Source organism: Podarcis filfolensis (genome assembly GCF_964270895.1).
Source record: "Podarcis filfolensis genome assembly, chromosome: 2".
Lineage (NCBI taxonomy): Eukaryota > Metazoa > Chordata > Lepidosauria > Squamata > Lacertidae > Podarcis > Podarcis filfolensis.
In genome coordinates, this window is record NC_139605.1 from 29,928,386 (window position 1) to 29,946,207 (window position 17,822).

At 45.4% G+C, this 17,822-nt stretch overlaps 1 protein-coding gene and 1 long non-coding RNA gene across 3 annotated transcripts in view; both read left to right on the top strand.

The window, feature by feature from the left end:
* The first annotated feature begins 9,379 nt into the window (after window positions 1-9,379).
* The window catches only part of GXYLT2 (glucoside xylosyltransferase 2), a 32,986-nt gene continuing 24,543 nt past the window's right edge, over window positions 9,380-17,822 (top strand). The window contains exon 1 of one of the 2 annotated variants that reach the window (XM_083601928.1): window positions 9,380-9,930. In XM_083601928.1, coding sequence (XP_083458054.1) covers window positions 9,617-9,930 — 314 coding nt within the window. In that variant the 5' untranslated portion in view covers window positions 9,380-9,616. The remainder of the gene's footprint in view (window positions 9,931-17,822) is intronic. The other variant, XM_083601927.1, reaches the window with a different exon arrangement.
* Window positions 13,562-14,401, top strand: LOC310757420. Its single transcript, XR_014545186.1, has 2 exons — window positions 13,562-13,618; window positions 14,113-14,401. It is a non-coding gene; the product is annotated as an uncharacterized lncRNA (long non-coding RNA).

Sequence of the window (17,822 nt, forward strand, 5' to 3'; positions counted from 1 at the left end):
GTCTGGAACAGAGCTCCCAGAATAAAGTTTTTATAAGAAGGCAAGAGAGAGGAATTCCCTACCCAGCTAGGTGACGTTAGCTCTCGGCCCAGTTCCCAAGAAGTTTGGTCACAATAAAGTCCACTCTCCAATTGAAATCAGTGGGCATACATTATTTGCAACTAACTTGGTGGCAACAGGGCGTAAGCGCAACTATAACTGCAGTCCTATGCACACACATTTGAGAGTTAGACCAAGGTGGTTATTCTAGATACTCAGTCACCAGACTGAGCTGTATGGATAAAGTTCTAACACAATGGAAGCAAGTCCTGTTGAACTTGCTTGTTCTGAGAAAGAATGCAATAGGATTTAGGGTACACCTTTTTCTGAACTGGCCCATGTGTTTAAAACTGGGCATATTCCAAGTTGTTGTCGTTTAGTCGTGTCCGACTCTTCATGACTCCATGGACCAGAGCACGCCAGGCACTCCTGTCTTCCACTGCCTCCCGCAGTTTGGTCAAACTCATGCTGGTAGCTTCGAGAATACTATCCAACCATCTCGTCCTCTGTCGTCCCCTTCTCCTTGTGCCCTCCATCTTTCCCAACATCAGGGTCTTTTCCAGGGAGTCTTCTCTTCTCATGAGGTGGCCAAAGTATTGAAGCCTCAGCTTCACAATCTGTCCTTCCAGTGAGCACTCAGGGCTGATTTCCTTCAGAATGGATAGGTTTTATCTTCTTGCAGTCCATGGGACTCTCAAGAGTCTCCTCCAGCACCATAATTCAAAAGCACCAATTCTTCAGCAGTCAGCCTTCTTTATGGTCCAGCTTTCACTTCCATACATCACTACTGGGAAAAACATAGCTTTAAGCCTTTCTAATTCAGCTGATTGATAGATAGATATAGATCTCTAAAGAGGGGCAGGATTTGGGGAGTGTCACCTGATTATATGCTTTTTTAAAAATTTAATTTTTTACAATGCTACCCATTCTGTCTTTCGGGGGTATCTGTTGGGGAGGATGAAAAGCTTTCACATTTGAGCAATGTGACAGGTACAAGTTGTTTTGAAGCACAGTGGGTACCGGTATTTTGTTGAGCCTCTGGTACTTTTAAGTATCCAGCAAAGAAGGCTTTTAAGGAACTAAATAGACATACTTTTCAAGAATAGCTACACCAACAGCAAGATTGAAAGGGTTGTGGGGTGGGGGGGTTAGACATACACACATAGTGGTCACTGTCAGGCTCCTGGCTTGTCAATTTGAAGATGCCTTGATACAGTTTGGTTTCATGTGCACTAAAACAGATGCAACTTACAGGATAACAGCTGAAGATACATTTTCACATGGTTTCCCAGCCACATGCTGGTAGACTACATGAAAGTACCCTCACCAGTCTCCAAATGTGATGGAAATGGTGTTTCTTCAGAGATTATAATATAAAATATCTCTGAATACTGCTGGGTGCAAGGGAGCATAATTTTTCATCCTTGCATTTACTAGAAACCAGATTGTGTGAGTTTCTTTCTTTTCTTTTTCTTAAGCTTCTTCTCTTCTGTGCCCTGAGGGACACCCTGCTAATCTAATGTTCCTTAACGTGATCTTGTTTTCCAGGTCATTGATTTAATTTCTCAGGACTTTATAGGCTATAATAGTTTCACTCATAATAGTGTTATGACCATCCAATGATATCTTTTTTATTTCCAGAGTAGCTCAGTCTTTATCCAAATCCCTTGCTTAATCCCTACAGAGAGAATATGGAAAGCTGAATTGTTCGATTCCATGTTAATTTTTAGAAGGAAGTCTGGCTACTCTTAAGTTCAGTAAGTTCCTTGCATGAGGCATAATATATTCTTGAAATGTTGCCCTTTATTCACTTGCAGTATTCCCTTCTATCAAATGTCAGGGTTGTCTTACAATAAGTGGAGGGAGTAAGAGAAGAAATAAGTTATTTTCATTCACTTGCCATAATATTTATAGCCCAATTCTATGCTTAACTTTTAACTAACAGAGCTATCCAATATTCACACTGTGTGGGTGAGGGGTACACCACAGCTTCCCCAGCCAAAGGGCCACCATATTCAATGTGTTTTGAAGTCAGGAAGGAGGAGGAAACACTCATTGCCAGGAATTACAAAAACAGCATACATGCACTCAATTTCCCTGGAAATTCTGCAGCCACCACATGCCGCCCACATACAGAAGAAGCCAGTGGGCCTGCAGCAACAGTGAAGTGACCCCAAAACACCCCTGGCAACACCACACACACACAAGACTGTGCTCCTGTGCCCCCACTCCAGCAGCGCCAGTGGGCCAGCCCAGTGGTGTAGTATGGGGGGGGTGCCACGGTGTGTGTGTGTGCTCCAGCCACAAAATTGTTAGTGGAAGCACCCAGTGCTGCCTAAATACAGCTGTGCGCTTCCCTTGGTGGTCTCAATTGGAAACGGCTTCTCCATGCGATCCAGGAAGTGGCCTCTCCAGACAACAGAGCAGCTCTTTTTTTTCTTATCTCTGTGGCTGCAATTTGGGTGACACGGAGGACGCCGGTAGGTGTTGAATCCATATGCAGACTCCATCCGTTTCCCTCCCTCGCCCCACCTCCCCTCTGCGCAGCCCCGGGTGCAGGCAACCCATGTTATGCCACTGGGCCAGCCAGCAGCAAGCTCAGTACTGCCAGCCATCAGGCATCCCTACAGGCAGGGAATTGATTCCTCTCATGCTACTCAGGAACACCCTTTTGGAACATAAAACACAACAGAACATGTGCAATGATTACAGTGCTGGACTAGGGACCTTGGAGGCCATGGTTCAAAGTCCCACTCAGCCATGAAGCTCACTGGGTGACTTTGAGCCAGTCATCCACCCTACCGCACAGGGTTGTTGCGGGGAGGAGGAGAACAACTGTGGCCGAAGCCTTGAGCTCCTTGTTGGAAAGGTGGGGTATAATGCAATTAGATAATAAACACAGACAGCAGGATGGCTGAAATGGAGCAGGATCATGGGCTTCATAGAGAAAGAATGTAACTCAACCCTGCATCCTGCACTCTTTAAGTTCATACTCCCATGAGGTCGTGTCTGAGGAAGAAAGATTCTCACTGGAACCAAAGTAGACATTACTCTATGTTTGTGACTGCCACCAAATCCAACCATCACATAGCTTCCCGCTCCCATAGTCTCTGGTTAGTACCTCAGGTTAAGAGTTTAATTCGTTCCGGAGGTCCGTTCTTAACCTGAAACTGTTCTTAACCTGAGGTACCACTTTAGCTAATGGGGCCTCCCACTGCCGCTGCGTTGCCACCGCATGATTTCTGTTCTCATCCTGAAGCAAAGTTTTTAACCCGAGGTACTATTTCTGGGTTAGTGGAGTCTGTAACCTGAAGTGTCTGTAACCCGAGGTACCACTGTATTAATGTCCTGACATCATAACATGGAGCTGAGGAAAGAAAATAAACCATGTTGTGGTATCAGAAAATTGGCATCCTGTCCTAAGTCCTATCTACCACAGCCAGCATGACCAATGATCAGGGATGATGCAAGTTGCAGTCCGACCACCTTTGAAGGCCCACAGATTCCCATCTCTGTTATGGAGGGGGAAGAGGGAGCTAAACACAGCCGCCATTTTCAGTGGGAGCTGCCAATTCAGTGTAATGTCCTATATTTTTGTGGTGACATGAAAAAGTCATGTATTTCTCATCTTACGCCTCTGCAGTAATAGACTAACAACCTAATTATGGGATCAATCATCTTTATCAGGTGCTTTAAAAAAATGATGTATCACTAATGCCTTTTACACTGGACTGATTCCCATGTTAAATACTTTTTTCCATCCTGTTTCTGACGATGATAAGATCATTACTGTCAATTTGTAACTAGGCTGATGTTACATCACTTCACCTGTTTTATGTTATTGGCTGTAATCCACAAACCAGAGAAGTTGGCGTACTTTGCTTTGAAACAATTAATGCATGTTTTATTTTATTTTTCAGGTACGGGAATTATTCCTGCAAACTCTTGTCTCTTGATAGCTTGATCTCATGATAGCTTGATCTGCAGGCATTAGCATCTGATGTTGCTTATTTCCATGTTATTAAAAGCTCCACTTACTGTTACAAGTAGGAGTTGAAGGCACAGGAGCAGGTCAAAGTACTTTTTCTGCTCAGCCAGCAGCTCTATGTCAAACACGTGAATTGTGAATCCCTTCAGATTTTTTTTAGGTGCGAATGAATCGAACCTGTGTACTAAGAAACAACATTTAACCACTGATATACATTGCAAATGGAGTTGCCCTTCTCTGTGTCCAGACTATGGTGGAAGAATGAGTAGCTGGGAGAAAAGGACAAAGAACCTTCACAGTGTCTGCATCCATATTGTGGAATAATTTGCCCCATTCAGTTAATTTGAATGCATATACCCCTGCCATTTGGTAAAAAGTTTTCTGTTCTGGCAAAGTTCTGCGGTGAGCTTTATTTTCTTTTAATTTCCAGTGTGTGTTTCTACTTGGTTATTATCCAATGTTAGCCATACTCAGAGCAGACCCCTTTAAATCACTGGACAATAAATTTAAGTCCATTAATTTCTGTGGGTCTATTCTGAATATGATTGATGTTGGATATCACCCATTATATCTTGTGCACTGGATGAAGTCGGTTTATCCACTAACCTGGGAGTAAGCTCCATTAACCTGTTCCAGCTGTGACAACAAGACACTGGATCCCAAACTTTTTAGAACTCACAGTGGTGGATTTATGGTCGCCTTACTTCGACAGCAAGGGTGGAGAACCCTTCAGTTGTTGCTGGACTCCAACTCACATTAGTCCCAGTCAGAATGGCCAATCGTCAGAGATGGTGGGATATATAGTCCAGCAATATTTGGAAAGTCACAGGTTTCCTACCTATGATCCACACAACAATCAATTAATGCCTGGATACAGGGGATTCATATGCTCTGCTGTCAGATTAAAAGTATTTGCACAGTTTATTGAATGCATATGCAGTGTGTAAATGAAAATGCAAGTGACGTCATCACTGGTTTTCCCAGATACGGGAGATCACTAAATGAGGACTGTATGCAATGTACAGATGCAAAAAGAGATGAAAAGTATCCTATGCAATTCACCATACTACATGCGAAGATCCCACTTGAATCATGTTATGTTTATACTGGGTGTGAACTTGGTTTGCTTTGTTTACAGAGAGAAACATCTGGTTTTAGTTAGCTTTCCAGACAATGCTGGCCAAGCATTCTTCAAGCCACATAAAAACAAAAAGACGCAACAGTCAACACCCCTCCCCCATAAATCAGTTGCCCCTTACAGAAAGAGGGAGACATTTCGGTGCTCTTTTTGGACAGGGCAGATTCATAACTATCAGGCCAAGCTCCTTCCTTTAAAAATGTCACTACTGAGACAAATGGACTCTAGTTCAGAGAGAGCGATAAAATTTCTTTTGTCCTAAGGCAGGTTTGTGCAACATAATGGCTGTATTCAGATAAGTTCTACACAGAGCAGATCCAGTGAAATGAATGGATGTGAGTTAGTCATGTTAGTTTAATTTCAGCGGGTCTACTCTGAGTAGGACTTACATTGGGTACAACCTACACCCTTCAAATCATGCATGTGCCAGCCTAGGTTATTCATCGCAAGTGGGTGATATTTAAGCCCTCTGCTTTTACGTAGCACTCAGGCTTGCTGGCATCCCTTTCAGGAAGCAGTATGGAAAAACGGGGGAAAGTATGCCTGTGCATACTTTGCAGTGTGGTGTAGTGGTTAAGAGCGGTGGTCTCGTAATCTGGGGAACCGGGTTCGTGTCTCCGCTCCTCCACAGGCAGCTGCTGGGTGACCTTGGGCCAGTCACACTTCTTTGAAGTCTCTCAGCCCCACTCACCTCACAGAGTGTTTGTTGGGGGGGGGGGGAGGGAAAGGAGAATGTTAGCCGCTTTGAGACTCCTTAAAGGGAGTGAAAGGCAGGATATCAAATCCAAACTCTTCTTCTTCTTCTCTTCTTCTGTGCATCCGTGCAGAAAAAAATGTCCAAATTATTACAAAGCATTTGTGGGGCAAAGACTTCATGCTTGCACTAGCCTACCAGCGCTTTCAAAGGAGACAGGAGTGGTCTCTGCATAAGCAGATTCAACTCCTGTGTTTTTTTACAGCACAATCCTGTGCACAATGACTCAGCAGCAATTAAAGCAAATAGTCACTTCATAGCAGGGGGTTTGTGAGGAGGGGAAAGAGAAGACAGAGTAGGGCCACGGAAGTGTTGTGCTACTTACTGTTCATGCCTTTGTTCTTTGTGGGAAAGAATGGGAAACATCAGGTCTTGGCCCTCAGGCCCGTGGGAGTCTCCACATGCCATACCCCCTCACCAGCCTTGCTTGTATGTTTTTGCCTGACCGGATTGCATCCTGGAACTCTGATCATGCCTCTTGTTTGCCTCAATGGAGGACAGTAAAGGGTATGTGGAAAGCAGCCTATTGCACAAAGGGAACATTTACATGCATTGCTCTGCCCAACATTGCCATGTGGCCCCTGGAATTTTTTTCAGAGAGCAATGTGGCCCCCAGGCTGGGGGTGGGGAAATCCCCGCCTCTGAGTATGGGGAGCCTGCAGGGACTGTGAGTGTAGGTTATTCCCACTCTTCTTTTTAGGATTGCTGTGAGCAGTAGCTGTTTGGCGTGCTCAGTATATATCCTGGAAGGCAAAAATGCACATGAACATTTGGCCAACTGTTGCAGTGGATGGAATTGAGGGCCTTTGCTTTTGTCAACAGAGAGCTTTCCTGCATGTGGGGATGACCTTTGTTCTCTCTCTTTGAGAAAGATGAGGGGAAATACACCCAAACTGGAAAGGGTGGGTTTTTCCCTGGTTACTGGTAACCCTACTGACAACTCACTGTTGCATGTTCTCATCTTGTATTTCTTCCAAGGGGGATTAATTATCATAGTTCACTTGAGCAAATCATATGCTCAGCTCCTGAGTAATGCAGCAAGTTACTGGAAAGAGCCCAGATGTACTAGATTCTCTGAACCAGATTTAACCACCAGACAGGACACTGGACTAGACTGGGCATAACCTTTTGAGCCAAAAAAAAAAAAAAGCAGTTCTCTAAATTGTAATTTTAGGAAATGCTGAAGCAAGGCCTTCATCCTTTATGGAGCCCAAATTTTCAAGATGCTTAAAGGAATAGATTATTTAATGAAAGAAACAAGAGTGAAAGTTTGCAACAAGTGTTATATTGCAATGCGTTGCCTGCTATTGAGCTGTAGAAATTACATGAATCATATAATGAATCATATTATATAGCTACAGAGACTATCACACCCTGTTTCTGAGTGTTGGACCAGATGATCTGATCCAGCAAACCAGTTATTATGTTCTTGTCAGTGTGCAAAGCCTGCTTTTGTTAGGTGTTGCTATGAGGTAAATTAGTATCACTCAGCTTCGGCCTTTTATTTGTAAAATGGGAATACAGTAGTCACACAAACTGTGAATAGAGAGGAGATTTGCTCTCCATTTCATAATACAGTCATATCTTGGTTTTTGAATGCCTTGTGACTCGAATGTTTTGGCTCCCGAATGAATGTTCCGGTTTGCGAACTTTTTTGGGAAGCCGAACGTCCGACGCGGCTTCTGCGGCTTCCGGTTGAGTGCAGGAAGCTCCTGCAGCCAATCGGAAGCCATGCCTTGGTTTTCGAACGTTTTCAGAAGTTGTATGGACTTCCGGAATAGATTCCATTTGAGAACCAAGGTACGACTGTACTAGAAGTCGGAGACATCCAGGGAAGCCAAATGTTGGAAGATTCAGGACAGACAAAATAACTTCTTAACACAGTGCATAATTAAACTATGGAATTTGTTCCCACAAGAGGTAGTGATTGGATCACCACAGGCATGGTGTGCACTGATGATGATTGGACCACAAGATTAGCAGGCACTATGCTGAATAGCTTTAAAGGACAAATACTGTAGATATAAGGATAAGGGTATTATTAGTGGCTACTAGCCAGGTCCAGCCTGCCCATGAGGCAGACTGAGGAAGCTGCCTTGGGCGGCAGAATGCCAAGGGGTGGCCTCCTGCTGCTGGCGCCACCATCAGAGAAGCAAAGAGATCTAGTGGTGATGGCAGCTTCTGGTGAGATCTTGAGGAACTCTCACAAGATATTGCGGAAAGTTCTTCCTGATGTTTAGTTGGAATATCCTTTCTTGTAACTTGAAGCCACTGGTTCAGGTCCTACCCTCCAGACCAGGAGAAAACAAGCTTGCTCCAACTTCCATGTGATATTTAAATATTCTATCATATCTCCACTCAGGCTAAATATACCCAACTCCCTCAACCATTCCTCACAGGGCTTAGTTTCCAGACTCTTGATCATCTTGGTTGCTCTCCTCTGCACAATCTCCAGCTTTTCCATATCCTTATAGACACCCAGAACTAGACACCCAGAACTAGACACAGTACCCCAGGTGGGGTCTAAGGCAGAATAACTTCCCTTGATGGGGACACTATACTTCTGTTGATACAACCTAGACTAGCATTAGCCTTTTTTTGCTGCTGCATCACACTATGGACTCATGTTAAACTTGTGGTCTTCCAAGACCTCTAAATCCTTTTCACATATACTACGGGGAAGCCAGGTGTCCCCCATCTTATATCTGTGCAGCTGATTCTTCCAATGGGTGTAGCCAAAGGGGGGCAGAGAGGGGCAGCTAAATAAATCAAAATACATAAAAATACATAGCTGAGGTTCTGACCTCCCCAACAAAAGGCATGCGTCTCCCAACGAAAATCCTGGCTACGCCCATGATTCTTCCTGTTTAAGTGTAGAACCTGACATTTGAACATATTGAAATTCTTTTTTGTTGGTTTTGGCCCAGTTCTCCAACTTGTTAAGGTCCTCTTGAATCCCGATTCTGTCACTAACTAAGTAATAATAATAATAATAATAATAATAATAATATTTTATTTATACCCCACCCATCTGGCTGGGTTGCCCCAGCCACTCTGGGCTGTTTCCAACACTACTACTGTACTACTACTAACAGTAACAACAACAACAACAACAACAACAACAACAACAACAACCATTTATAGTAACAATCAGACCCAATATAAAAAGTGATAATAACTTTAAAACAAACAATTTATATCAAATAAAGCAATAATAAATTCAATAAGCCATTAGAATCCGATAGTAAACAGTAACAGATACACAGTTTCTGCTGTGATTTTCATCAGTGCCTAACTAACTAACTAAACACCGATTGCGGGATGTTGCAAGGGGAAAGCAAGCGGCAAATTCGGAGAGGCTTTTCCTTTCGGTTTATTGGAAGAGGTGCTATTCCTCACTTTACGGTAGGGGCGACCCTCTCGCTCCTCCCACCCACCCCCTTCCCTCTCTCGGCCGCCGCAATCGCAGCCTTAGTGGGGCGCTGCGCGCTGCCAACTCTCTCTTTCTGTCTCCTCGCTTTCGCGCGCGCGCTTCCAGGAATGCCCCGGGCGGCGAGGAAGGCGCTTTAGAAGATGCCTAGGCTGGAGGCAGCTTGCCGTCGGGCGGGCGGGCGGCATGGCGACGAGCGGCGAGGCGGCGTCTCTCCTTTTGCGCGGCTGAGGCTCTGAGGCTGCAGCCGCCGCCGCCCGGCGCACAATGAAACTCTACTGCAAAGTGGTGGCCCTGGCGCTCTGCCTGGCGCTCCTGCTGCTGCTCTACCTCTTCGTGGGCAGCGACGCCGACGAGCCGCCTTTGAAAGCGGCCGTGGGGGGAAGCCGTCCGGCGCGCGCCTCCTCCTCCTCCGGGCCCGGCGGGGACTTCGCCGCGGGGCGCTTCCGACCCGTCCAGGCTGCAGAGGAGCGAGAGGAGGAAGAAGCGGCGGCTCAGGCTCAGGTTTCCAAGAGGGAGCCACGTCTCCACAGAAAAACGGGCAGGCGCGGCGCTGCCCGAGGGAAGTTTGCGAACGTGAGGTAAAGCCTTAAAAAAAAAAGGCATTTTTAAAATATGCATTAGTATTTTCAATGCATTTTATGTATTTCTCCACTCCTGCAATTGCATTGTCTTCTGCATGCTCGTCGGTCATGAAACACTCCAGCGAACTGTTTTTGGCTGGGAAGGGGAGTTTGCAAAGATGCGGGGGGGGGGGGGACGGGGGACGGCTTCTTCAGTGTCATGTGGTCTCGCAGCCTCGGATCCTGAGAACCCCGCGAAAGTTTCTTTGGATTGCAAAGGGAGTATAAATCGGAAGGGTGTTCGGGATTACAGCTCTAAGGCGCTGCTCTGCAGGGCGCAGATTAGCAGGCGGAATTTATGCGTCTTCTGGGTACCTAAGGAAAAGGATGTTCTGTCTGTCTCTCAAGCACACACGCTTTATTTATAGCATGCACCGACACTTACAAGGAGAAACGATTGGTCCTGGCAATGCACATTGTATCCTTTTTTACACCTACCTCACCTTGCTCAGTTGCACGCCTGCCAGTTTTGTAGTTTCCTCTGGGCTGCTTCCCTTGACCCTTGGGGTTGGTGTAGCGGAGTAGCGCTGTCTGAATGGTGCTCCTACTTTTTGGGAGAAGATGATAAGGCTGTTGACACATAGTGCTGCACACGCGTGCAAGGAGTAGCACAGATTCTAATGTGAATGGAGTACAGTGGTACCTCGGGTTACATACGCTTCAGGTTACATATGCTTCAGGTTACAGACTCCGCTAACTCAGAAATAGTACCTCGGGTTAAGAACTTTGCTTCAGGATGAGAACAGAATCATGGTCCAGCGGCACGGCAGCAGCAGGAAACCCCATTAGCTAAAGTGGTTCTTCAGGTTAAGAACAGTTTCAGGTTAAGAACGGACCTCCGGAACGAATTAAGTACTTAACCCGAGGTACCACTGTATATGGTTGGTGAATTTGAAAAGTCAATGCAAGGACTGAACTCCAAAATGCGGAGTACTGATTGAATGCGCTATGACTGCCCATGCGTTGAATGTGTATGATCATGTGCAGTGTTTTGCAGAGATGGGACACAGTCCTTTTCCTGCTCACTGCTTAGGTATATTTTGCTGAAATGACTCTATAGGTACCACACAGGACAGCACAAGATGCTTTGTTCTATGGGATCTTACCATAGTACATGCCAAGGGAGGAATGATGGCTTTTAAAGATGCAATCCAGTTATAAACCCATTTACTGAAATGAGGGATAAATAATCTGCCGCCTCAGCCAACAGTGATGTGAAAAATAGCCCTTTCCAGAAAAACTTCCTGGATCAGCAGCTGAAGTCAACCTCACTTTTAATTCATTTTGTAGAATATTTGTGCCTTTCCCTGTTTAGGTTTGCCTTATTTTTGATGGTTTTGCTACACAGCCATGATCTTCATATAAGGGCAGGTGGGCAGAATGTACACTTGTGACTTGGGAAGGGTGGTAAGCATCATCTTCAAGTATATACTTGTCCCAAAATAAACACTGGCAATTCATTTCACAAATGCTACTAACACAAGTTTCTGAATGTCACGTGTGAATCAGCTTGCAGTTCCAAGTGGAACTTCTTTTGTGTCTGCTCACTAGTTCAGCAAATTTCCATTCCCCAGAGCAGAAAAACTTCTGGGGTAGGGTTGTAGGAAGAAAAAAATATTGAGGTTTCCCAGTTCAGTTTCTTTCCCTTGGTTTTATGGGTTTTATATGCGTTTCCATTTCCATTTTCTCATTCTTGAGCCTGGTGAGTCGATTGATGGCTCTTTTAAGATAAGCTTCTGGCAGAATTTTAAACAGATTCTTTAGGCGGGGTGGAATTATATTCTCCTTGCCTGGTTTTCTTTTGAAACAGTCATGGCTAGACTTATGAAGATAATGTTAATATTAGACACAAGAACACGGGCTATAAAGATTTTTTTAAGTATTTCACACAGGCCTGTTTCAAACGGGAAACAAAAACATTATTGTCTGCCACACGATGAAAATGTTTGGAAGTTAAACGCACCTTTCTGTATCTATGAAATCCAAGTAGATGAGTCATTAGAGAACTGAGGTCACCTCTCTAATAATAATAATAATAATAATAATAATAATAAAGCAAAGACGGGGGCCATTTGGATATGGATAGTGGTTCTAGCAGAAGCGGAGCATTTCCCCTTGAAAATCATGCACATAGCCCCCAAGTTGCTATTTTAGGGGGAAATGCAGGTTAAAAGCTAAATTTATGCTGTCCCCCTCCCCATCGCACAGACACGCTCTAGTCTAGTGCATCAAAGTGAAGGAGAGGGAGTCATGACAGGTGTGTGGCTTTAATGTTGCTGGTAGAATAATATGAAGCTGAATAAAACACCTTTAATCCAGACATTTAATTAAATGTGTGTGAACTGCAGTTAGGAAAACATACTGTAATTTACTTCTTCATTTTTTTAAAGATGAAACTAAAATGCTGGAACATAACAACTTTTTAATTCATGAAAGTATAGATAATTGCTATGTGGTGTCCCTGAGCTGGGAAGCTGCTCTCCCATCCCTTTTCTAGCTCAGTGTGACCTCATCTATCAAACAAACCCTGTGTGTCTTTGATTCATGATTTCACAGAGATGTTCTGAATGAAAGACTGCCCCATTCTCCGAGGTCTTATTCTTCACCCTATTAAAGCGGCTGGTTTCTTACCAGCATTGTATCTGATTGTGAGCAAGGGATGTTTATTGTGACCGGGAGTGGATCATGGACTGAATTCAAATGGGTGTATTAAGGCAGGATTATCTTCCATTAGCAACTATACCTCCTGAAGTCATTTTTCTTCAGAGCATATCTCTTGAGTTTATCGTGGACAGTACCAAACAAATGAGAAGCAAATGTGGTTAAAAACTCCCCTGTGAATGGATAAGCGAGGGTGAGATAGTTAATGCTGGCTATAAAAGGCTACAAGGATATGGCACAACAGCCCCCTATGCCAGCAGAACGTGACCCAACTGTGCTGGCTGGGGTGATGGGTATAGGACACCTGGAGGGCACTAGCAGAACTGTGAGAATACCCTGGGGCAAAACTATGGCACCTTATCCTTCTGTGCCAAAGCAACTGTGCCAATGTAGCATCAGAAAGAGGGTGAAGATGCAGTGGGTGGAACTGGGGAAGAGACAGGCTTGTGCCTTCCCTTGAATGAAAGATGGGGTATACATAACAGAGCAAATAAACAATGCATAGGGGAAGGGCCACAGCTCAGTGGTAGGGCATCTGCTTTGTTTGCAGAAGGCCCTGGGTTCAATCCCCGACATCTCCAAGTAGGCCTGGGGGAAACTCTTGCCTGAAACCCTGGAGAGCCTCTGCCAGTCAGTGTGGACGGCACTGAGCTAGACGGAACAATTGGCCTGACTCAGTGCAATGGAGCTTCCGGTGTTCCTTTGTATATATGCCTGGCCCCAGGTTAGGATCACTTAGATGATAACTGTGGTGATGGGTCTGTTGCTGGCTTCTGTCTCAGGTTGTGTGCCTCTCCGCCCAGTAATAAAAAAAGGAAGCACTGCACCAAGCAACATCTCTCCATCTCTCTCTAGAGATGATGCTGGAGCACATTGCTAACACTTCTCTGCCTAGAACCCCAACAGGCACCTTTGTTTGGGACTTCCAACAGCCAACAGTCCCACCGCCAGAGCTGGGAATGACGGGACAGAGCACCCCACACAGGTAAGCAAGGGAAGCCGGGCGGCAGGGGGGAATGTTCTGCAAAAAGCATATCTGCTGCAATCGTATGCCCCTTGCTCCGTGTGAATATTGTCTCTCGCCCAAGCTGTGCAGCTGCAACGCCGTTCCCCTGAACAGCTCGGAGCGGCGTCTGCTACATGGGGCAAGTGCTCACCCACCCCACTCCCTGCTGGCAAGCTCTCTGTCTGTGAATGCGAGGCAATCCATTCCAGCCAGTGCCAGCCAAAACACTCACCATTATTTTGGCCTTGCAAGATCACTGCCCAGATGCATGGTGGAGTAGAGCAAGCTGTTGTCATGCCATGCTCCCAGGGGTCCACTGCAGCCCCAATCACTGTAGACTGACACATAAGAACTCAGGGGGCCCTTGTTTCATTTTCTCTCTCACCTCCATGCATTTATCTATTGTGCATCCAAGGCTGCTACTATTCCTGCCTGTTTTGATTGTTACCCTCTCTCTGCCTTCCCTTCCACAGGACCTTCTCCCACACGCTGCTTTGTGCAGACTAGGATGGGAGACCTACCTTGTTTCCAGCACTAGTGGCCAGGATGCTTCCAGGCAGCTTTGATAGCTGTGTGACACCTGCGAAGGTGCTCACAACATAGCGCTGGAGCCACGAGGGACGTGGCTACCGTCCGCCCTTTGGAGAGCCGCTGCACCAAGGCACAGGAGCCCTACCGCAGCGACTGGCTGGCAGCCCTACACCTGTGTACCTTTCTCTCCCGGCATTTCCTCCACCAATAAAAGCTATGACTTTGCCACACGACCTTGCTTCTTTCTTGCCAGGGACCCCTTTCCCTCGCGAGTAGGACCTTTGCTCTGTTAGCCTCTGAGAGGGGGAGTGGACAGCAAGGTGGATGATTTCTGGGCTGGTGGCCCCTCCATGCTGTGCTGACTCAGTCTGGTTTTACCGTGAGGGGGCAGCAAGCACAAGTGGGGTGGCCATGCTGTATGGGGTGGTCATTTAGGAAGAACTGGTGACAGACAGAGCATGAAGGGAAAGGCAAAATACAGTCATACCTCATGTAAATCGCTTCATGTTATGTTCTTTCAGGTTATGTCCCACGGTAAGTAGGTAACTAGAAAGGGTTACTTCCGGGTTTCGTCACTCGCGCATGCACAGAAGCGCAAAATGACATCATGCACAGAAGCGGCGAATCGCAACCCGTGCGTGCGCTGATGCACCACTGTGGGTTGCGCTCTTTTCATGTTGCGAACGGGCCTCTGGAACGGATTCCGTTCACAACCAGAGGTACCACTGTAGCAGGAGAGGTTGACCACATGGGCTGCCAGTGGAGAGGAGTGGACAGAAAGGGCTGTATTTGCCCTGTTTCATGCCTCTGGATTGCTAAACAGTGCCCGCATGGCTTGATTGTGACTGAGTAGTAGGTGTTCCCTTTTTGCCTTTTGGAGTGGCTGTGATTGCTGGGCGCACTGGCAGTCTTGCTGCGGACATTGGGGATGCTTCTTTTGCGATCAGGGTATTCCTTTCATCCTGTTCAGGATGCGTGCAGGATAGACGTGACGCAGGAGTCATGGCTGCATCTCCCTCCCCCGGCGCGTTGGAGTACAGGACTGCTCTCCCAAGTCCCCCCGCATAAATGAATACAAATAAACTGTTCCCAAGTTTGATTTTATCTGGGTGTTATTTATTTACAGAAATTTCAAGTGCTTCTTATGAAGTCTCTGTTGGCAGGCGCCGTTCATCAGTGGAGAAAGCTTCAGAATAAAGAAGCAGGGATGAGGATTTTTTTCCCCAACTCTCCCATCTTCTTGCGATGTGAGAGTTTTTGCCCAAATCTTTATGGAGCAGTAGTTCATTCTGCCCAAAGATCCATTGATTAAAGTGAGAATAATGCTAATGAGGGACCCGGAGAAATATATCCTTTCAGTTATTTACAGTTTTCATATCAGTTAAATATGCATATATAAAACATTTCTCTGACATGGGTGGGGAACCTGCGGCATGCAGGCCAACTTAGGCCCAGCACATGTTCCAGGTTGGCCCATGGGGCCATTTCCCCCAAACCACACCCACCTGCCATACACCTAAAATATCAAATTATAGAGTAGGGAGGGCCCACAAGGGTCATCAGTCCAACCCCCTGCAATGCAGAAATCTTTCGCCCATTTGGGATGAACAGTCTCATGCTCCACCAACTGAGCCTGATCAAATGATTGCTGTGATAACCCCTAGAGAACCCCTTCCATTGATTGCAGTCAGTAAAGCAGCAGGGACGGCAACAGGAATGCAGGTGGGGAAGAATTTGGGGCTAATTTGATTGAACGTGGGCTGGAACTCATTTTAGAGCTGGCTCAGAAGCAGCAAAAGCAGTGACTCACTCTCTTGGCTACCATTGCACTGGCTTATTGTCATCTTTTTCTGGGTAGCCGAAGAACACAAAGTAAATCGGCTTTGTGCTGGAAGGAACGAGTACTTGGTGGCCCTCTGCAATATATTTGCGTGGCACTTTGCCTATAAAATTGTTCACATCTGGCTCCGATTTGGACGCCGCAGCAAACTGTATTGTATAACAGTCCCGGGAAGTGTCCATGCCTTCTCCCTTTTGCAGTTGTTTAGATGAGTTTCAGTTGCTGCAGGCTGGAGATAAATGGTCAGAGTTTGCACAGCTGTTTATCCAGTGACCTGTTCTTTAGAACGTTGGCCATCCAGGCTAATTTTAGTTTGCTGGGCTGAGTTTTATGGTAAATCCTTTAGGGAGCAGTTGGGGATATTAAAAGATATGCACATTTGGTGGTTGCTAGATCAGGGCTATCCCTTTATTGATGTCTTCTGTAGGGAACTCCTTCCCAAGAGGAATGTGCCTGGCAAACTTGTTTGTAGGGAGTTTTTAAAAAATGAGTAAAAGAGCTTTGTCTTCAGCAGAGCTTTTGTGGCCTGGACGAGGTGCTTATAGTTCTGTAAGTTTGTGTACGTTTGGCTGAAAACTTGTTGATTCTGTTGCAACTAAAAATGACAGTCAATTGCCTATTTTAATTAGGATTTCCTTGCATTAATTGAGCTATTTATTAATAAATAATAACAAAATTTTATTTATATCCCGCCCTCCCCAGCCAAAGCCGGGCTCAGAGGGGCTAACAACAGCAAAAGTAACACAGTTTACATAAAATCACAATCAATTAATTGAAATACATTCTGAAATCAGTTCATTCTAAAATCAATTCAGAATCAAATTAATGGCAACCATTGGGCTAGAATTATATGAGGATTTCCAAAGGAGAGGGTCAGACTGTGCCTTGGCCAAAGGTGCTTCAAGAGCCCATTGAATGAATAAGAACAGAATGAACAAATGCATGTAGTTCTGCACAGGTATTAACGACTGCAATTCTAAGTATTAAAGACTGCAATCCTAAGTACACCTAACCTGGGGATACAGTGAGGCATGCTTCTAAGTAAGCATACATAGAATTGTGCTGTATGTGTCTTCAGCCTAATACTTCAGTGAGATTTAAGAAGATGAACGTTATATAAAGCCACCTTGAATCAAGTCACCCTTAATCGCAAGTACACATGGTTACTGCTCGGCTGAAAGGTTTCTAGGGCTGCCTTTTGGCAAATAAGCACTGTTTTGTCTGGATCTGGAATAGTTCAAGATTGACAGGAACCAAGCTGTGCTTAAGGACTGAGTGTGGTTTATCTAACCCTCCTGGCAAACAAAAACATTGCCTCATGCTTGGTCTCCTGCCACAGAGCACACACTAGGTGAAAATAATCACACAGAGTTGCTGGCAGCGGTTGGTCCACCTGGGGGCTGAAACAGCTTTTATGGCCCTTCCTGTTGCATATTTGGTGGCCAAGTATCAAAGTGATATTCTTAGGAAGTGCTCCTCCAGGTCTTTAAGCAGCGTTGTTTGAAGTGCGTAACACACAACTGCTGTCTGTTGATTAGGCTAGCAGCCAGTTTGTATCTTAGGAGATACTGCCTAATAAAGATGCTCTTCAAAGCCTCGTTTGTGTAACTTAATTCTTACCCAACCACTATTCCCCCCACTACTTTATGGTTTGTCTGCTCTACTTCCTCTCCCAATATACACCAGTGTAGGCTCTTGTTTATGGGATGCTATAAAAGGAGCACAAAACAATAACCAAATATTCCTGTTTATGTAATCTTGCTGAGTTTCTCCTCCAAGGCTGTTCTTTGCTAGCTATGTCAGCTCACATTC